Consider the following 16,207-nt stretch of genomic DNA (forward strand, 5'->3'; position numbering starts at 1 on the left):
GATTTACAGCTTGTTGAAGCAAGGAAACACACATATTCTAGCACGAGGAGTCACAAGGAGTCACGTTAGGCTTTTAAATGAAGGATTCACTTACAAAATGTTCAGTGTAATTGAAGTCTCCTTAACTCTAATAAAAGAATTCAGTTGGGGAACAGTGTCTTCATTTATGTATTCAGAACATGTTTCCAACTACTTTACTGCATTTTAGTTGGGTTTCATCACTGTGTCGGACACTGTGTCATTCTTCCTGACATAATTGAGCAATTAAATGAATAAATTAAATGTGCAAGTATTTAAATTTCATTACACAGTATGAGTGGAACATCCATTTTATCAGAGGTCAGTGACAAGCTGATAAAATGTGGACATGTTATACAGTACGGGTCTAAGTATGGGTGATGGATATAATCCACTGAATATTAATCACTCATTGGCTTAGAAAGATGGTTTTAAAAATGTGTAGCTTGCTGCTTCATAGAAGATGGCAGCGGTGAAAAGCTTTGATTTATAACGGGGGAAATTTATTCCAAGAGTGACCCAGAAAAAAAAGTCAAATGAATCAAAACATCCAGTCAAACTTTGTAAAGAAATCCTGTTTAATCCGCTTGATCCATATTGTAACTGACACTTCAGATCATAAGTGGGAATTGTTCCTGTTGTTATAGTATATGTTATATGTTCTACAATTATTTAATTTTCATACAACTGTATATTCATCATTTCTTATGTGCTTGTGAGATGCTGATTTATGAAGAACTGACTGGTCGCATTGAAATGCCGTTAAAGGAAAACATCAACTTTTTGGCGAATTTGCTCACTGACCGTCTTCCTCAGACACAGACAAGGAGATAGATACTTGTACGTGTGCTGCTTTAGGGAGCAGGAACCCACAGAGACCCGTTGACTGCTGGTTAGTTAAGTGTAATGAACGGTAGTGGATGGGCCGCTGAGCATATCCCCGGCTTCCTGCTCAGCTTCCAAAACCCGTAGTCCCTCATCTGTGTGTTCTGCTTCAACTAGATCAGGATCAGGATCTTGTTTTGTCCTGAGGTAATCCGCCTCATCCTCTTTTACAAAGTCGGCCATGATAATTAGCAGGCTCTCTGTTCGTTCTGGAATGTCTTGTTTTGTTGGCGAAAGATTTGAGGCGCTGTGTCGAATAACTCCACCCACTCAGGAAAGTAGTTCCAGCTATATGTCTGATTCTTATCTTGCAATTTTAAAATGTACTTTCAAAGCAACTGTTGCACACAATTCAACTTCTATAAATGCAAGCAAGGAACATATTTGAGAGCCAACTGTTTGATGACCACCACAGCCCTCCCACCACCATTTATTATGCTAAGCTAACTAGCGGTCAGCTGGTCTCTATGGGTCTCAGCTCTCTAATGCAGCACAGAGGAGAGAAGGAGAGCTGTCTTCTTCTGGCTCTGGGGTGGAAGGCAAATGAGCATATTTCAACCCAAAGTTGGCACGTTACTTTTAACATCTGTCACTCGCCAGATGTGAGTCATATCAGGCTAACATTAATGTTAGCAAGCTACAGAGCTGTGAGAGAACAGATCTGGCTAACATCAGCTAATGTCAGCCCTCCTCACAAGCACTTACTAATTCGAATGAGTCTTGAAATGATGAACCAAGTTTAATGAAGGAGTCTGGCTGTTCTCTCAAAGTTATTGCATTTTGAAAGGAACTGCAGGCTTTCTCTTTATCCTTCCAATTCATAAACTAGAATTATCTTACTTCATGTGTGGGATGTGAAGTTCTAAAGCACAAAACTGGAAGGAAATGCAATAAACCCACGACTGGGCTTATTCTATATATGGCAGGTATAAATAAGCCACATGTTAATGAAGTACTTCCAAACAGGTTTCTTGAGTTGACAAAAATATTTTTTCCCCCTGCATGACTTGGGTGTGATTCCACAAGGCAGAAGGAGCCAAATGAATGTAGCTTGAAGCTACTAACGACTGTTGGCTAACGATGGCAAAACTGCCTCAACGTCTTCTTTATCCAGCTGCAGGCTTAACAACAGTTTGAGTTGAGTAAAAAAAAAAAAACAAAAAAAATCCTTTTCGTTTGGCGCTACTATGAACGAGTGCTGACGGCGGCGAGTGAGTTGGTCCAAGTCAGTGAAGCAGCTTGGTGTTATAGTTTGTTTTTGGGTCAAATCAGTGTTTGTGGCTAAATGAGAATGGATAAAAATGTGGAATATAAAGGACCGTATCTTTGAGAGCTTGTTTTTTGCTGTTGCTACCTATCAGTTACCATTATCCTCAAGCTAAATATGCATGGCTGGCTCTCTGCATTCTGGAGCTCAAAACACATACGTGTGAGTACTTGAAGGGGAAATACACTTATTGAATGATGTAAGGCGTTTACATTAGTTGCTCACAGAGTATTCATTCATATTCTTGTTCACACGCTGAAGAGCTAAGTCCAACAAAGTAGTCATCTTTTCTTGGGTAAGAGTGTTGTTTGGACATAACTTCCAATTTCCACAGATCTGTGGCTCATAAAGGTGTATGGTGTATTTTTTTTTTTCGACACTATAACTGACATAGTGCTTCATGAAAAGTCTCCTGGGCAGATCCAGGATTTGTCTTTCATTTTCTGTAACATTGTGACAAAGGACATTTTGATTTTGGCCTTGGCAGTGGGACTCACGGTGGGGTTGTTACAACAAGTAACGCTTTTTATATTGTATTCACATAGGCATTTATCTACAATAGTGTTTTCTGGGGGGCTGGGGATCAAACCTTCTGATTACTTAACATCCCCTCTACCTCTCACCATTATTACTGGATGATGATTGCCTCCCCTCTGGCTGTTCTTTTAATTAATATAGTTCATAATGCAAAGGCTTTTATAAAAGCATGTTTTTTTATGCAAATAGAATTAATTCTTCTTCTTTTTGAAACATTTTGTAGCAATTAAATGTAAACAAGTTTTTAAAAACACTGTCAAAACGGGTTCAACCTCGCTCTTGGTTTGAATAGTTTATATATTTATATATATATATATATATATATATATATATATATATATATATATATATTTTATTTTAAGGTAAAGTGGTAATGACAAAGAAAAAAGAGAAGACAAATGAAGGACAGGCACACATTTTACAGTCATAACTGAAACCAAGCTGTTAAAAGTACAGTACTTCTACTACTGTGATGAGCAATCTCATTTTGAATGTAAAAACTGCAACTACACCAACACTTACAGCAGTGAATGCGTGAGAGAAGTAGAAAATTTCATACTGGTCTCATACTTAGCAGGCCAGTAAGCCAAGAACCCTTTGCCTGTAATGTTATTTATCCATCTGGATTGTTTGGTGTAAGTTGCTGAAATTCGGAAATGTTGGCTGTAGAGACGTCTGCCTTCTCTCAACTGGATAGTATTGGTCTTGTGGTGCTGAAAGCACCAAAAGTACATTTGAGAATCCAAACGTAATGTCTCTTTCCAGGAATTATGGCCTGGTGACTCAAGATAATCCACAGACCTGGTTGTGAGCACATGTAGTTTTTGGCGTGCCACTCAGTTCCATTGTGTCAGAGGGAAGGCAGACATCTGACCAATGGCCAATGACCAATAGCTCCAAAATTAGCCAAATCACTCCAAAATGATCTAGATGGATAAATAGCTGTCCCTTCAAGAACCAGCTGAACTGTAGTAGGATGGAAAGTACTCAGTACTTTTCTCTGACTAGAATCACAAGTCAGGTTTACAGCAGTGTTTTTTTTAAATGTGGATTTTGAAGATTCACATTAGAAAAGGATGATGGAATCACTGGTGATTTAGCCATATGACTGCTCTTGACATGAAACCTCGTGTCTATTAGGTCCGATACTGAGACAAGACCAGCTGCATGCCTGCCTGCCTGCCTGCCTGCCAACATTCCCACCCTGCATTCATTCTCTACCTGTTTCCAATTACTTCATTGGGGAAGAGCAGGGGTTGGTGGCAGCGGATGTTGAAAAGCTCTGTGCGGATGCCTTGATCCTCTCTTCTGATGAAAATACAACAGCAGGATCAACAAGGGGTCGATTGTAAGAGTTTGCATTCCCAACATTTTGAGTCTGATGACCCGAAAGATCATTTAAATTCCTTTTTAAATCTCAAAGCCACTGTTAAAGCAGTCGTGTCATTTTCTTCCTTAATGGCATCGGGCTGCCATCAGACTCAGTCTGATTCTAATAGAGAAGAAACCCTTTAGTCCATGTCCCATATAACATTGATAATATCATCAGAAAAGTCTTTGACACAGAGTCTTTGGATGCCTCCTGGCTGTAACTGGAAACAGTTATGTGCGTTACTAGCATGCCAGACTGGCCTCAAAATACTGCCACTTGTTTGGTTCAGTGTGTATCAAGTTTCAATAGCTCTTCCAGGTCGTAAGTGTTCTCCCAGCAGGTATGAGCGGTTATCTCCTGCCTGTTTGCTATTCACCCAGTGATGTAAAACACATGGAGAGGAAGTAGTGGGAAATCAGATTCAATCCCAGAAGGCTCAGTGGGAGAGACATAGGCCGCAGTGGCGTCGGCACACATGTAGTTAGGTTACACACAAGCCACATGTGACACAGAGCAGTTAAACATAACAGTGCAGTTTATAAACCCTCCGTGACACTGGACATCAGATTAAACCTGGGCCTACGTAGAAAAGCTGGCCTGAGGTCCAGCGCTTTCTCATCTGGTGTTGAGTTTCAACTTTTGTGATATTTCGCTCTGTGAATGAGTCATCATCAGTCCTTGATCCAGAGCAAATAAAAATGAAATACTTGAGCTTATTAATTTCTGTTTTATATTTTGCTGCTCTCTGTTGTCATGACATTTCAGTTGGGCGCAGTTGAGAGGTGTGTCAGTTTTACATGTTACAGAGAATTACAACATCCTGCATTACACTGACTTGTCTGAATGGACCCGCTGACACAGTTTTCAAACTTGCTTTTGCTGTATTAAAACAAGCACTAACACAAAAATGTAATAATAATATAATTTCCCTTTTGTTCTCTACTTGGTTTCAGGCATTACTGCGAAAGAAGGATCAAAATAAACCTAAATGAGGCCCTAATAATAAATTCATTATCAGAAAACCAAGGTGAAATGAACACCTTTTTATGAATCTTCTTTTTTCTTTTTTATACAGGTTCTTCAACTAAACTGACAATTTTCAATCTATTAATTTGTGAGTTTTAAAAGAATAGCGTGTGATTTCCGCCGCTACAAGGCAACCTCAATCAAAACTTAAACAGAGGATTTTTTTTTTCTTTGATATGCTTTAGTACCACAGGACCCAGGGAGTTGTTGTCTTCATAGTTAAATAACCACCGTTAAGTGCGACGTGAAATTGTGTTCATGGATGATTTAGTTTAACATTTTGGCCACATTTATTCATGAGACAAGACTGGAAAAAAAGAGAGATCGAAAACTGTTTCAGCCTTTCCCCTCGGCTGTAATATTTTTGGGGAAATTCAAAGCTAATGCCTGAAAGCAGCTTCACCAGCTAGCATGGGTTTTTGTGCCTGTTCAGCTCGGCTTACATGTGACGGATGAGGAACAGACGCTTGGCTCGGAAACTGTTTGTTTTAGCTAAAAATGCTGCACAATGTCATTTTAAAACAGCATAAATATTACTTTGATAAATATTTGGCGATCAAATAACGTATCAATTACCAGTATGAATCATTCATTAGCTCTTGCTCTGAGAGAAAGAGTACCTATGCCAACCGAGAGCGAGAGAGAGAGAGAGACCGAGACCGAGAAAGAGAGACTGAGAGAGGGAAGACTGAGAGAGACCTGTTGGTTCTAGCAGCAGTCCTCCACATCCCTGCTGTCTCTTACAGTGTTCTGGGACCCTCCAGCCTCCATTCTGATCATTTAGCTGGAGACATGTATGCAAGCATGTTCAGCTCAAGCTTATCTCTACTCTTCTTCCTCCTCCCTCTTCTTGCTATTGTAGCTTAATCCTTCCAACCTCCTTGTACGGATGTTGAATTTCTCTCACTCTTTTTTTGGATCCTCAGAGACGCCTGTCTGCTGCTTCACTTTATTCCTGCAAGTCAGTTGATAAGGTCATACCTTCTTTTTTTTTGTGGTAATGGCAATCAGCAGATGTGACTGAAATGCAATTAAAAGTGAGTTGTGACTGGCCTCTAAGGCAAATCCAAACTGGTCAGTACAAGGAACTGAAAATGTCTGGTATTACACCCTTTGAAGATCCCTTTTGTTGGCATATTTTTGTCTTTGGGTTCATCTGGTAAGCAATTTCCAGTCATTATGCGAAACTAAGCTAATAGTTGCTTCACCCTCTAATTGAACAGGATAAGAGATTGATCCGACTTGATCTGACTTATGTTTTCACAAAGTGTACATTTATTAATTCCCTAAAATCTTGGAGTATTCCTCCAAGGTAGAATAACAAAAGCTAACAGTTCAGTCCTCTGGCATATTTATTCCCTCACTGAATTGTCCATCACATAAAGTTAAAAGGTTAGGAGGTTTTTTTGGGTGGCCCCATGAGCCGACCTCCCACAACATGCTCGTTTGTTTGAAGTCAAGAGTGTCAGAATTCTCCCTTGAGTCTCTTTTTTTGTTCCCTTTCTCAGTTGCTTTACAAACCTCTTATTCTGCCTCTCAAGCTGCTGCTGGACCGCTCTCAAAAGTGGAGAGTCTGCCTGTTGATCAGATAGCCCTATAACTAATGAAAAGCGTCATGAAAGTGACAGCAAGATTAATGAAGTATCCTGAGCTGCACTCGCAGGCAGCACGCTGGGGCTTTTCCTGCAGGGCTGCCGCCACTGCTTAACTGCTATTTATGGTGACAAATAATGCCCCATTCTTCCACAAACACCTGCGAGTGAAGGTTAAAAAACACATTCGCTACAGCCGGTGAACGGTGGACGACGTCAGGGTGGGGGGAACGGGACAAAAGGGATGGACGGTGGTAGGGGGGGAGGAGGACAAATAGAAAGAGGTAGAGAAATGGAGGGCTGTCATTGTAGATATAGAGTACATGTATTTACTGGAATAAAGCTCCGACAGGGTGGGGGTGGGGGGGGGGCTGGATGAGATTTCAGGATTAATTGAAAACATCTGTGCTGTGCAGAATGGAAGAGCCTGGAGGGGATGATAGCAGAGACAAATCACACACAGCGCTCAGGAACATTTATTGTATTTGATTTTGCATTTATTACTTTATTTAATTCACTCATAAAGAGATGGCTGACGATGTCAACATGACTGACAGGCAGTCTGGCTGGTATCTCAGCGTGCGCGTGTGTGTGTTTGTTTGTGTGTGTGTGTGTGTGTGTCTGAAAGAGAGAGATGGAGCGCAGACATCGCTTTGATCAAGAAAGCGTCTCATTTGCAGTCGATAGCGCCGTCCGGAGCTCAGATCGGTCAATTCTGTCTGACCTTCAGTGGCGGCGTTACAGTGGACCAATCAGACAGAGTATGTGTGTGAGAGCCAAGCCAAAACCCAGGCGGAGGTTAAGCACGTGCGGGAATACCAACCCACAATACACACTCAGAGAGAGAGAGAGAGACACACACACACACACACACACACACACACACACACACACACACACGACAGAGATGAACACACTCAGACAGTCGCAATCCAGCTCAGACTTTTGTAGTTGTTTGATCTTCCATTATCAACATTGTGCAAACAAAACATCTGCACAGATGCAAATATGTGTGCAAGTATGTTTCTCCTATGCATCGTCAACAACTGCCAACAGCACACAAGATTTTACAAAAATACACAAGCGCTCCATCATTGTTTGTCTCTGTTTGCCGCAGGGGAAGGAAAGGCAGAGGGGAAAAAAATTCCATGAATTGTTTGGATACGAATGATTCTCGTGAAATATTTGGATGATGTCCTACAAAAAATCCGCCCAATTTTTTTGTGCATATTCCTAAAAATGTCCAGCAACATGAGCAATCAGTGCACCTGTGCAAAACGCTGCAGTAAGAACATCATGCAAGTGCTTGACATTCCTTTTTTTTCCTCTGAGGAAAATTCAATATTGCTAAGATCATGTTTGAGTTTCGGGTCTGGTTATGTTTAATAAAAATACATACAAATGGTTGCAAATCTTCCCGCTGAAAACACCTGGTTTCATCACCAGAGCAACGGCTACAAATATCCTGATGTCTCACTAAACTCACGCTTTTTTTTTTTCTCTGCCGGTTTAACATCAGTTTGTGTCCTGACATCACACTAGAAACATTTTTTCCGGCAAGAAAACAGTTTTGTCACCAGAACAACAACTGAAATGTCCCAACATCTCACTTAAAAACTCTTTTTTTGGTTTTCTTTATATAGGAACGGATTCAAATGTCCTATTTCACCAAAAACTTTTTTTTCTGCCAGAATAGCGTCTACACATGTCCTGATGTCTAACTTGAAACACAATTTTCTCCCCCAGAACAACTGCAAATATCCTGACATCTCACTAAAACGCACCCCCCCCCCCCCCCCCATACCAACAGCTGAATACGTCTTAATGCTCGCTAACACCTCAACTAAAGCTGCAAATGTCTCACTCGTGGTTCGTGATTCCATGTGTCATAGGCTGCATATGAATTATCATGCATTACCCTGTAGGTACAAGTATGAAGAGTAACTGAAACAATGCAGTAAGGATGAAACGAGGGAAGCCACTGACCTTGTCACATGTATTTCGGCTCCTTCCTGTTGTAAGAGTGTCCACCGGGTGTTGCCTCCATGTCACACTAGAACTGTGACAAGTTGCTGTTCATGCAAACTCAAACCCTAAAATAACAACTAGGCTGACAGCTGGGGAGAAATTAAACTGAATGCAAATTGCCTCTGACAATCAGTCCTAATTGTTTGGATTCCAACTGGAAACAGAAGATGTTTTCTACTCAGCTCTACTTAATAAGCCAACCTGCATCAATCAAAATGGAGGCAAAGCTGACAGCCAATGGCTTTCAGATTCTCTCATTGTGCAAATGCAGTTTTTTTTGCCTCATTTGACCTGCAAGGCGTCCTGTTTGTTGACAAGTCTGCCATCAACTGTCATCATCTAGATTTTCACCGAAACTGAGCTATCACACCTTCTCCTCATGCCTCATCTACACCAGGCATACAGAAAAGAGAGCAAGAGAATTAAGTTCTGTCTGCAAAAAGTCCACACTGAGCAGACAAATCAATTTCTGACAAGAACATACATTTATATCAGGTGAGAAGCTGCTAACATTCATGCAGCCTGCTGTTTGTTCCTGTTATGTAATCATTTTGTGTTGATGATTAACTTTTAGTCACAATGTAACCCACATAATAAATACAAAGCCACGTCTGAAAAACAGCAGGTTATTTGACAATACCGTTTAGAAGGCTTTTCTCACACATAAAAGGATTCCTTCGTGGCGCTGGTACACAAGAATCGTATCATAATTGATTAGAATGTTTTGCTGGTTCACATTGTGTACTCCTTCAAGAATGTAAAGATGTTGATGGGAAATGTATTTCCAACTACCTGTCTTATTGTTACAAATCACTACTAAAATTGACTTTTCTCTTGTTTACTTGGAAAAAAGATGCAGGATTTTTCAGAGAATTGTAGGGGAAGGGATTGTGTATCCTTGAACCATGCCCCATGTATGCATGTGACACATATAGTGTGTGTGTGTGTGAGAGAGAGAGAGAGTGAGAGTGTGTGTGTGTGTGTGTGTGAGAGAGAGAGAGAGAGAGTGAGAGTGTGTGTGTGTGTGTGTGTGAGAGAGAGAGAGTGAGTGAGTGAGTGAGTGTGTGTGTGTGTGTGTGTGTGTGTGTGTGTGTGTGTGTGTGTGCTTGGTCTTCCTCATTCTGAAGGAACATGAATCTGTTTCCACTGTCACATTGTGGGAACTCACCTCCCCTTATGATGTTCCTGTGACATAATTCATTAGATTATAGGGTGAAGACTTTTTCGACTGAAGACTTTCTTTGTTTTTACTGAGTATTTAGTATTTAAGAGCATCCCTCCAGACAACTGGCCCTGTATGAGGGTGGGAAGCCAGATGAGGGTTGTGAGCTCTGGTCGCTGCACCAGTGCCTTCTCTGGTTGGTTGGGTGCATGCTGGGGTGGAGGAGAACTTGGGGAAGAGAGAGATACTTGTGCACTATGTCCGCTTGGTTAAACTCCTGAATGTACATGGAAGCATGTGGTCGTCCACGGCCCACCTCAGATCAGGAGAGGGGGAGGTGGAGGAACAACTTGGACAGCTTGGAGATACTTCGACAATATGAGGTTGAGGGGAAAAGGGGGAAGATTGTTAGAAAGTATTTGAGTGGCTGTTTAAAGCTGTGTTGGTTGTATGCAAACGTGCATTAGGTTTATCACTTGCTCCTGTGGTTCCTCATGATGGAATTTGCGACTTTTTGAAGGTCTTGAGGTCCGTCAGTTTCTAGAAGTCATAAAAAAAAGGGTCTTTAATTGTGATGCAAAGAAACATTAAAAAAAAAAAACAGCCTCAGCTCCTGTAGGATGAAAGTCTGCTTACAGATAAGATCAGACCTCGACTTTCATCAGAGTTTGGCTTCATTCATTCATCAGTAGAATTAAGCTCTCTAACAACAGACCCTCAACAACTTACCCATGTAGGTGCACTCTGGAGCCCCCGGCACTCAGATAAATACTGTAGAATTAGTAGCCTTCAGCTTTTCTTACACTCTGTGTGTGTGAATGAGATGAGGATTTTCATGGGGGGTCTGACTAGAGGGTCAGTGACAGAATTAATGAGGTGGAAACATGTAGACAACCCGACCAATGCTGGTTGAGGTGGGTTTCATCTTCCGTCCTACCATTGTCTCATGTTAGGGGGGGCATGGGGTACCATACCAGCTTCTACTTGTACAGATCTGGAGAACTATCATTGATTTGTGTGTGGGTTAAGTTTTGAAAAATTTTGTGTGTTTGTGTGCTTGCCAGTGAGGAACAAAAGAACAATGAAAAGAAACAATGAATAACTGAAAGAAGAAACGAGTCAGAAGGAGTGAAAGGTAAAAAAAAGAAAGAAAGATGAAAGTGTGCTAACAGAGAGAGAAGAAACAAAAGAGCGAGTGTAAAGGAGGAGGCAGAGACCAATAAACTCTCACAGACTCAAACAGTGCACGTACGTGCACCGAGCTGCTTGAAACTGCCTGATATGATCAAAGCTGAAAACGCTCTGAGCTCTGAGAGTATTATCATTAGTATTACTATTGTTGGTAATGGTGATATACAGTATTGAGATACTTTAACTACTAATATGACTTTTAAAATGATAAATAATTCTTTTAAAAAAACAAAACGTTCTCAACTCGTTGCAGCTCTTTTTCCTCTGGGGACCGCAGTAGAGCTCAGCTAGGCAGAAGTGCTATCCTTGGCTTCGTGCAGCGCTGAGGCTTGCCCCTGAGCATAGCACTGGCAGTTTTTCACCTTTGACCTCTGTTGCCATCGATATTTCAAAGAGTGCAATCAATGAGTTAACAGCCGCGTGTGAGGAGCCTCAGATGAGAGCAGGGAAGCTTCTGGCAGAGATCAGAGACATGAAAGAAAGACTTCTTCTGTGTTATAAATGATCTTAGTCACTTAATGCCTACCTGCCCCTCACCTCCCCCACCCTCAAATATTAGTGACTGATTCATTTGGCCACAGGGGGCAGCACAACACAATAGACCAAAGTCTATTTGAAAAAGTCTGATTCACTCATTTAAATGAACTTATTTACTTTAACCTTGTTTTGCCCTTAACAACTCTTTTTTTTCAAAATTTTGTTTTGTTTTTTTTGCTCGTTCTGGTGAACAGAATTGATGAAAGCTTTGACTGTGAATCAAAATTGTTGCATTGCAAGAGGGCTCAAAACAACACACCGAGAGACTCTAAGCACTGTTTCACACCTTTGTGTTGTTTGCTCCGGTCTAAATCAGGACCAGAGACAAGGTCCAGTCCACTTGTTTGGTTCACTTTAGGTACACACCAGAATTTGATTGGTGTTTTCATACGTGCCCACATGAACCAGGCCAAGATGAGAAACAGCCTCAGTGCGATCTGAAGAGGGGAGGTGTGAATGTGCTCATAGGGCACCCTCACACCCGCCTGGTTGCCATGTAATCTGCTGAGGCACAGTTATCCCTACTTCCTCGCTGGCCTGAGCTCACATCGAATATGGCCTGAGCACGCTTAGGCCATTCCCGATGTTTACGAGCCTGGAAATTTGGTAGGGAATCTAAGGACTATATTTCATCACAGGAGCAGGACAGTCGTAATCTTGTGGGAGTGTGGGGCGGTACAGAATTGACAATCCAAACCTGTGTCAGGCTCTTCTGTACACACTGTGGCCCACACTGAATCAAAAGGTAACAGGTTTGCACCCCAAACTATAGGTTTGGTAGTTTTTGGATCAAACATCATGTCTTTATTTGGAGCTCACTCACTCACTGCATGACCAACTGACGCACACCAGGGGGCTGTCCACATAGGAAGCGTGGCTGGGCGTGGCACACAAGTTTAACGTGCTTGAACGTGGTATGAGGTCGTGGTAGGGAGAGTCGACCACGTGGTCGAACGTGGTCGACTCACACCAGTGTGAGTCGACCCTTAAACACTCCCGAGCTCTTGTGACTCCCTGTAGGTTTGATAGTACAAGGTTCACATGACTCGTTGAACTTGCCCTATTAATATTGATTCATGTAGATGATCGTATATCCCTTAGTTTGTGATGATTTGGATAAGTTCTATGACCACCTGACGGAAATGTCAGGCTCCTTGAGTTGCAGGGCTTCCTGCGAGAGTCCTGGATCAAGTTTAGTCCCTCTATATAAGATGATTTCCCCAGTAACCTGTTTTCTATGCATGTACAGATGGTGAGTGACAGAGATTTAGCAGTAGGAGTTAAAAGGGATGGTAAAGAAAGGCTAGCGGGTGACAGGAAAAACAACCCTGAAAAGATATTTACAGTGGTGGAAACTGAGAACGAGAGAGATATGGAGGAGTAGAAACCAAGGCGGATCGAGGGAACAGTCAGGATGAAGCAAAAAAGAAGAGGAACAAGATGGAGATGGAAGCTGGGAGAGGGGAATAAGATCAAATAAAGGAGCCACAGCAGGGGAAAGCAAGGAAAGAGTGTGAGAGAGAGAGGCTTGGATGACACATAAAACAAAGATGAGATACCTATGGAGAGAGAAGAGGCTGTTGCTGGAAAATGTAGATAGACACCTCGGAGAGAGAGAGAGAGAGAGAGAGAAGAACGAAGCAAAGAGGGGCCAGTGAGAAGGAGGAGGAGGAGGACGACGACGACGGAGGAGGAGGGAGGGAGGGAAAGAGCAAAAGAGGAGGGGAGGGGACGAGTGAGGCGAGGGAGGAGGAGAGAGAGAGTGGCAGATACGGAGGTCCACAGACAGCGGCGTGCAGAGTGCAGCAGCATGCAGACTGGCGATTGAAGCTGCTGCTGGATTGAACACACATGCACGGACACACACACCCCTGAGGAGTGTATGAGACATGCCCAGGCTGTTGTCCATGGACACACACACACTGGCAGGGCACCAGAGAGGAAATACATCCGAACCTTGAGCCTTGAGGAGCTATGGAGAGCAGCATGTTCTTTGGTAAGTGCATTTTTGTAATTTTATATGCATATTCTCCTCATTTAAATGTTTGTACTTGTTCTGAAAGCAGTGACAACACTGTTTCCATGAAGGGAAAGGACTGTGAAGTTATGCACCTGGGAGATCTGTATTTTTATGTGTTCATGTGCTTAGTGACAGTAAGTGCACACACCCCCTCCTCTAAATATCTTCCAGCCTGCCTGGTCTGAAAAAGATGGAAAAGAGGACGGCTGCTTGCTGTTTCAGCAAAATACTAAAGAAAGTTGCACACTGAGGTCTCCCGAAACTGTTGAATGAACCTGCTCGCTGTCCAGTCAAACCCCTTCCTCATGTTGTTTGACCAAATCCTTGGTGCTTGGATTCCTGAGAATCAGAATGTTATTGTTGCTGTCTTTAGAAATCCAAATTTCCTGCCTCGAGAGCCACTTGATATCCAGCGTCGGATATTTAGAGAAATTTAATGAAGCCCCCTTCCATTAATTTTTATGGAGGAGGCTTAGGAGGACTTAATGCATGAGCTGCTTCTTGTCAAGTGCTCTTCTCACGGCTGGCTTACAGTTACATTGGAGGAATAATCAGGGATCCGCAGTTGTGGGGGTGGGGGGTGATTTGTTAAATGAAAGACTTTTTTTTTTATCCCAGGGATTAAAGCCATCTGAAGTTACAGAACATATAAGAGCAAGAGGGATTTTCTCTTGTTATGCCAGGGGAGGGGGACGGAGAGGCAGCTTATAAATGAAGCTTCAAACACGCCGCCGCTGATCAGGTGTGCAGCTTCTGGACGGCAAGGAAAATAAAGATCTGCTTAACCCAGCATGATGAAGTTGTGTTTGCCTTGTTGGTGAGGCTTAGATGTATAGGTAAGACCATTTATCTACAGCCAGAAACAAACAAAGAGGAGTAAAGGTCAGTCTTTGTGTACAGGATGTGCAGCGCTTGAGCATCTGTGAGCCTAATCTTGAGTGCAACGGAACTAGATGGCATCTCTTTAAAGATTAATAATGCTGTTTGTTCAGCAGTTTCTGAATTGCTGCTGTTTAACTGTTGATTTGGATCAGATGACTTGTCATGTGCAGCTGAGCTCTCTTGACCACTTCCAAAGACAAACACATCACAAAGAGTCCACGTGCATTAAAAAAAACCCAGGCTGTTAAAGATGCGTAACCCAGCAGGCTAATAGGTCTTGAGAATGTGTAGCAATCACACAAGCTGTTAGTGTTGTTGAGCTGAAAGGCCTGCAGGAAATCTGTCCGGTGTATCTGGCTTTGCGGCCAGCGTTCAGCAGCACGTAAACGTCCTTTTGGTTAACCTCAGATTACAGAGCGCCGCGGAAGTGATTGTTGGAGGCGATTCAGAGACAGCTGTGTTTATTAGTGAGCTACACTCTACGACAGCAGCCAGGGCTACAGCATGCTAATCGTAAAGAGATGTGTTCCTGATTTCATGAGGATATAGAATTTGTCCGGGAAGGGTTAATCAGAAAATGTTTGAAAGTGTGGCTTTCAAAAAATAACACTGCTTTGAATCTAACCTTTTTACTCACTTTGTTCATTATAATTGGGGTGAAATAATTTCATCCTCTGCGTTCGAGGGAAAGTACTTCTCTTGGAGCATGTAAAGGGTCACAGAACACAGTCACAAAGGCTCATTGCATTTGGAGTGTTATGACTTTCAGTGGAATTTATCTAATAATTGGTTTTGTATTTGCTGAGGGAAATGGAGGTCTGTGTGAGAGTGATCAGCATATTTTTGTGCGGACGCTCAGCCTCTCTGGACAGATCTTATCAGTGGACCAGCCAGGTTCAGGACACTAAGAGGAGGCGAGGTGGAAGAGAGCGCCACAAGATGATTAATTATTAATGCCAGTTTGCGTCCTCCAGACATCATTTTTACTCTCTCCCTCCCTCGACACACTGCCGCAGGAGTAAAAACGCTTGAGCCTAGATAAGTGAATGTTTCAGGAAGGGCAGTGTAGAGGACGCACGCCACGATACAGTAGCCATGCTGTCCAACGAGCTGCTCTTACAGTCTCACTGTAAAGTCCGTGCTGCATCATTAAACGCTGCCTCAAAGAGAATGGATAAACAAAAGCCAGTGGGCAAAAAACCTCCATCAATTCAGATTTCAAAATTTTCCACAAGCCAGATCCCATCTCACTTCTACATCATTACACTTCTGGGCCAAGCAGGCAAAAAAGCATCTCTAAATGCTCCCGGTTCTCTGTGTGTCAACTGGTTTGTGGTAATTTGATTAATTAAAGTTTATTTGAAGGATATGAAGGCCTACAGCAAATAACAGCGTGACATGATGGAGGCTGATAGAGCTGCATTAAACAACCTTGTTTGGCCACATGGAGGCCAACTGCAAATCAGTCACTTTCAATACAATTTATTTGAAGCTTACGGAGTTGGAACGTGTTTGTGCTGCTGACAAGAGACCGAAAGTTAAAGTTAAATTTGCTAAAATGCTCTCTAGAACTCAGAAGCTGCACAAACAGTTGCTGTTTGTTTGTTTGTCTGTTAGCAGCATGAAATATAAACATATGGATGTGTTTACGGGAGGCGGTTAAGTAGGGGTGTGTTTTTGCTCATAGGGA

The 16,207-nt window shown here is 42.3% G+C and overlaps 1 protein-coding gene across 2 annotated transcripts in view; it reads left to right on the forward strand.

Annotated features, from left to right (window-relative positions):
- The window catches only part of znf385d (zinc finger protein 385D), a 99,924-nt gene that overhangs the window by 15,140 nt on the left and 68,577 nt on the right, over window positions 1-16,207 (forward strand). Inside the window, exon 1 of one of the 2 annotated variants that reach the window (XM_086217781.1) lies at window positions 13,394-13,611. The exons of the other annotated variant lie outside the window; for it this stretch is intronic. Within the exon in view, the coding sequence (XP_086073907.1) occupies window positions 13,590-13,611 (22 nt within the window). The 5' untranslated portion in view covers window positions 13,394-13,589. Of the gene's footprint in view, window positions 1-13,393; window positions 13,612-16,207 lie in introns of those variants that run through there. 2 annotated transcript variants of the gene reach the window in all.

Source organism: Aulostomus chinensis, chromosome 11 (assembly GCF_037954235.1).
Source record: "Aulostomus chinensis isolate RoL2024-O1b breed Wild chromosome 11, RoL_Achi_v1.0, whole genome shotgun sequence".
Classification (NCBI taxonomy): Eukaryota; Metazoa; Chordata; class Actinopteri; order Syngnathiformes; family Aulostomidae; genus Aulostomus; species Aulostomus chinensis.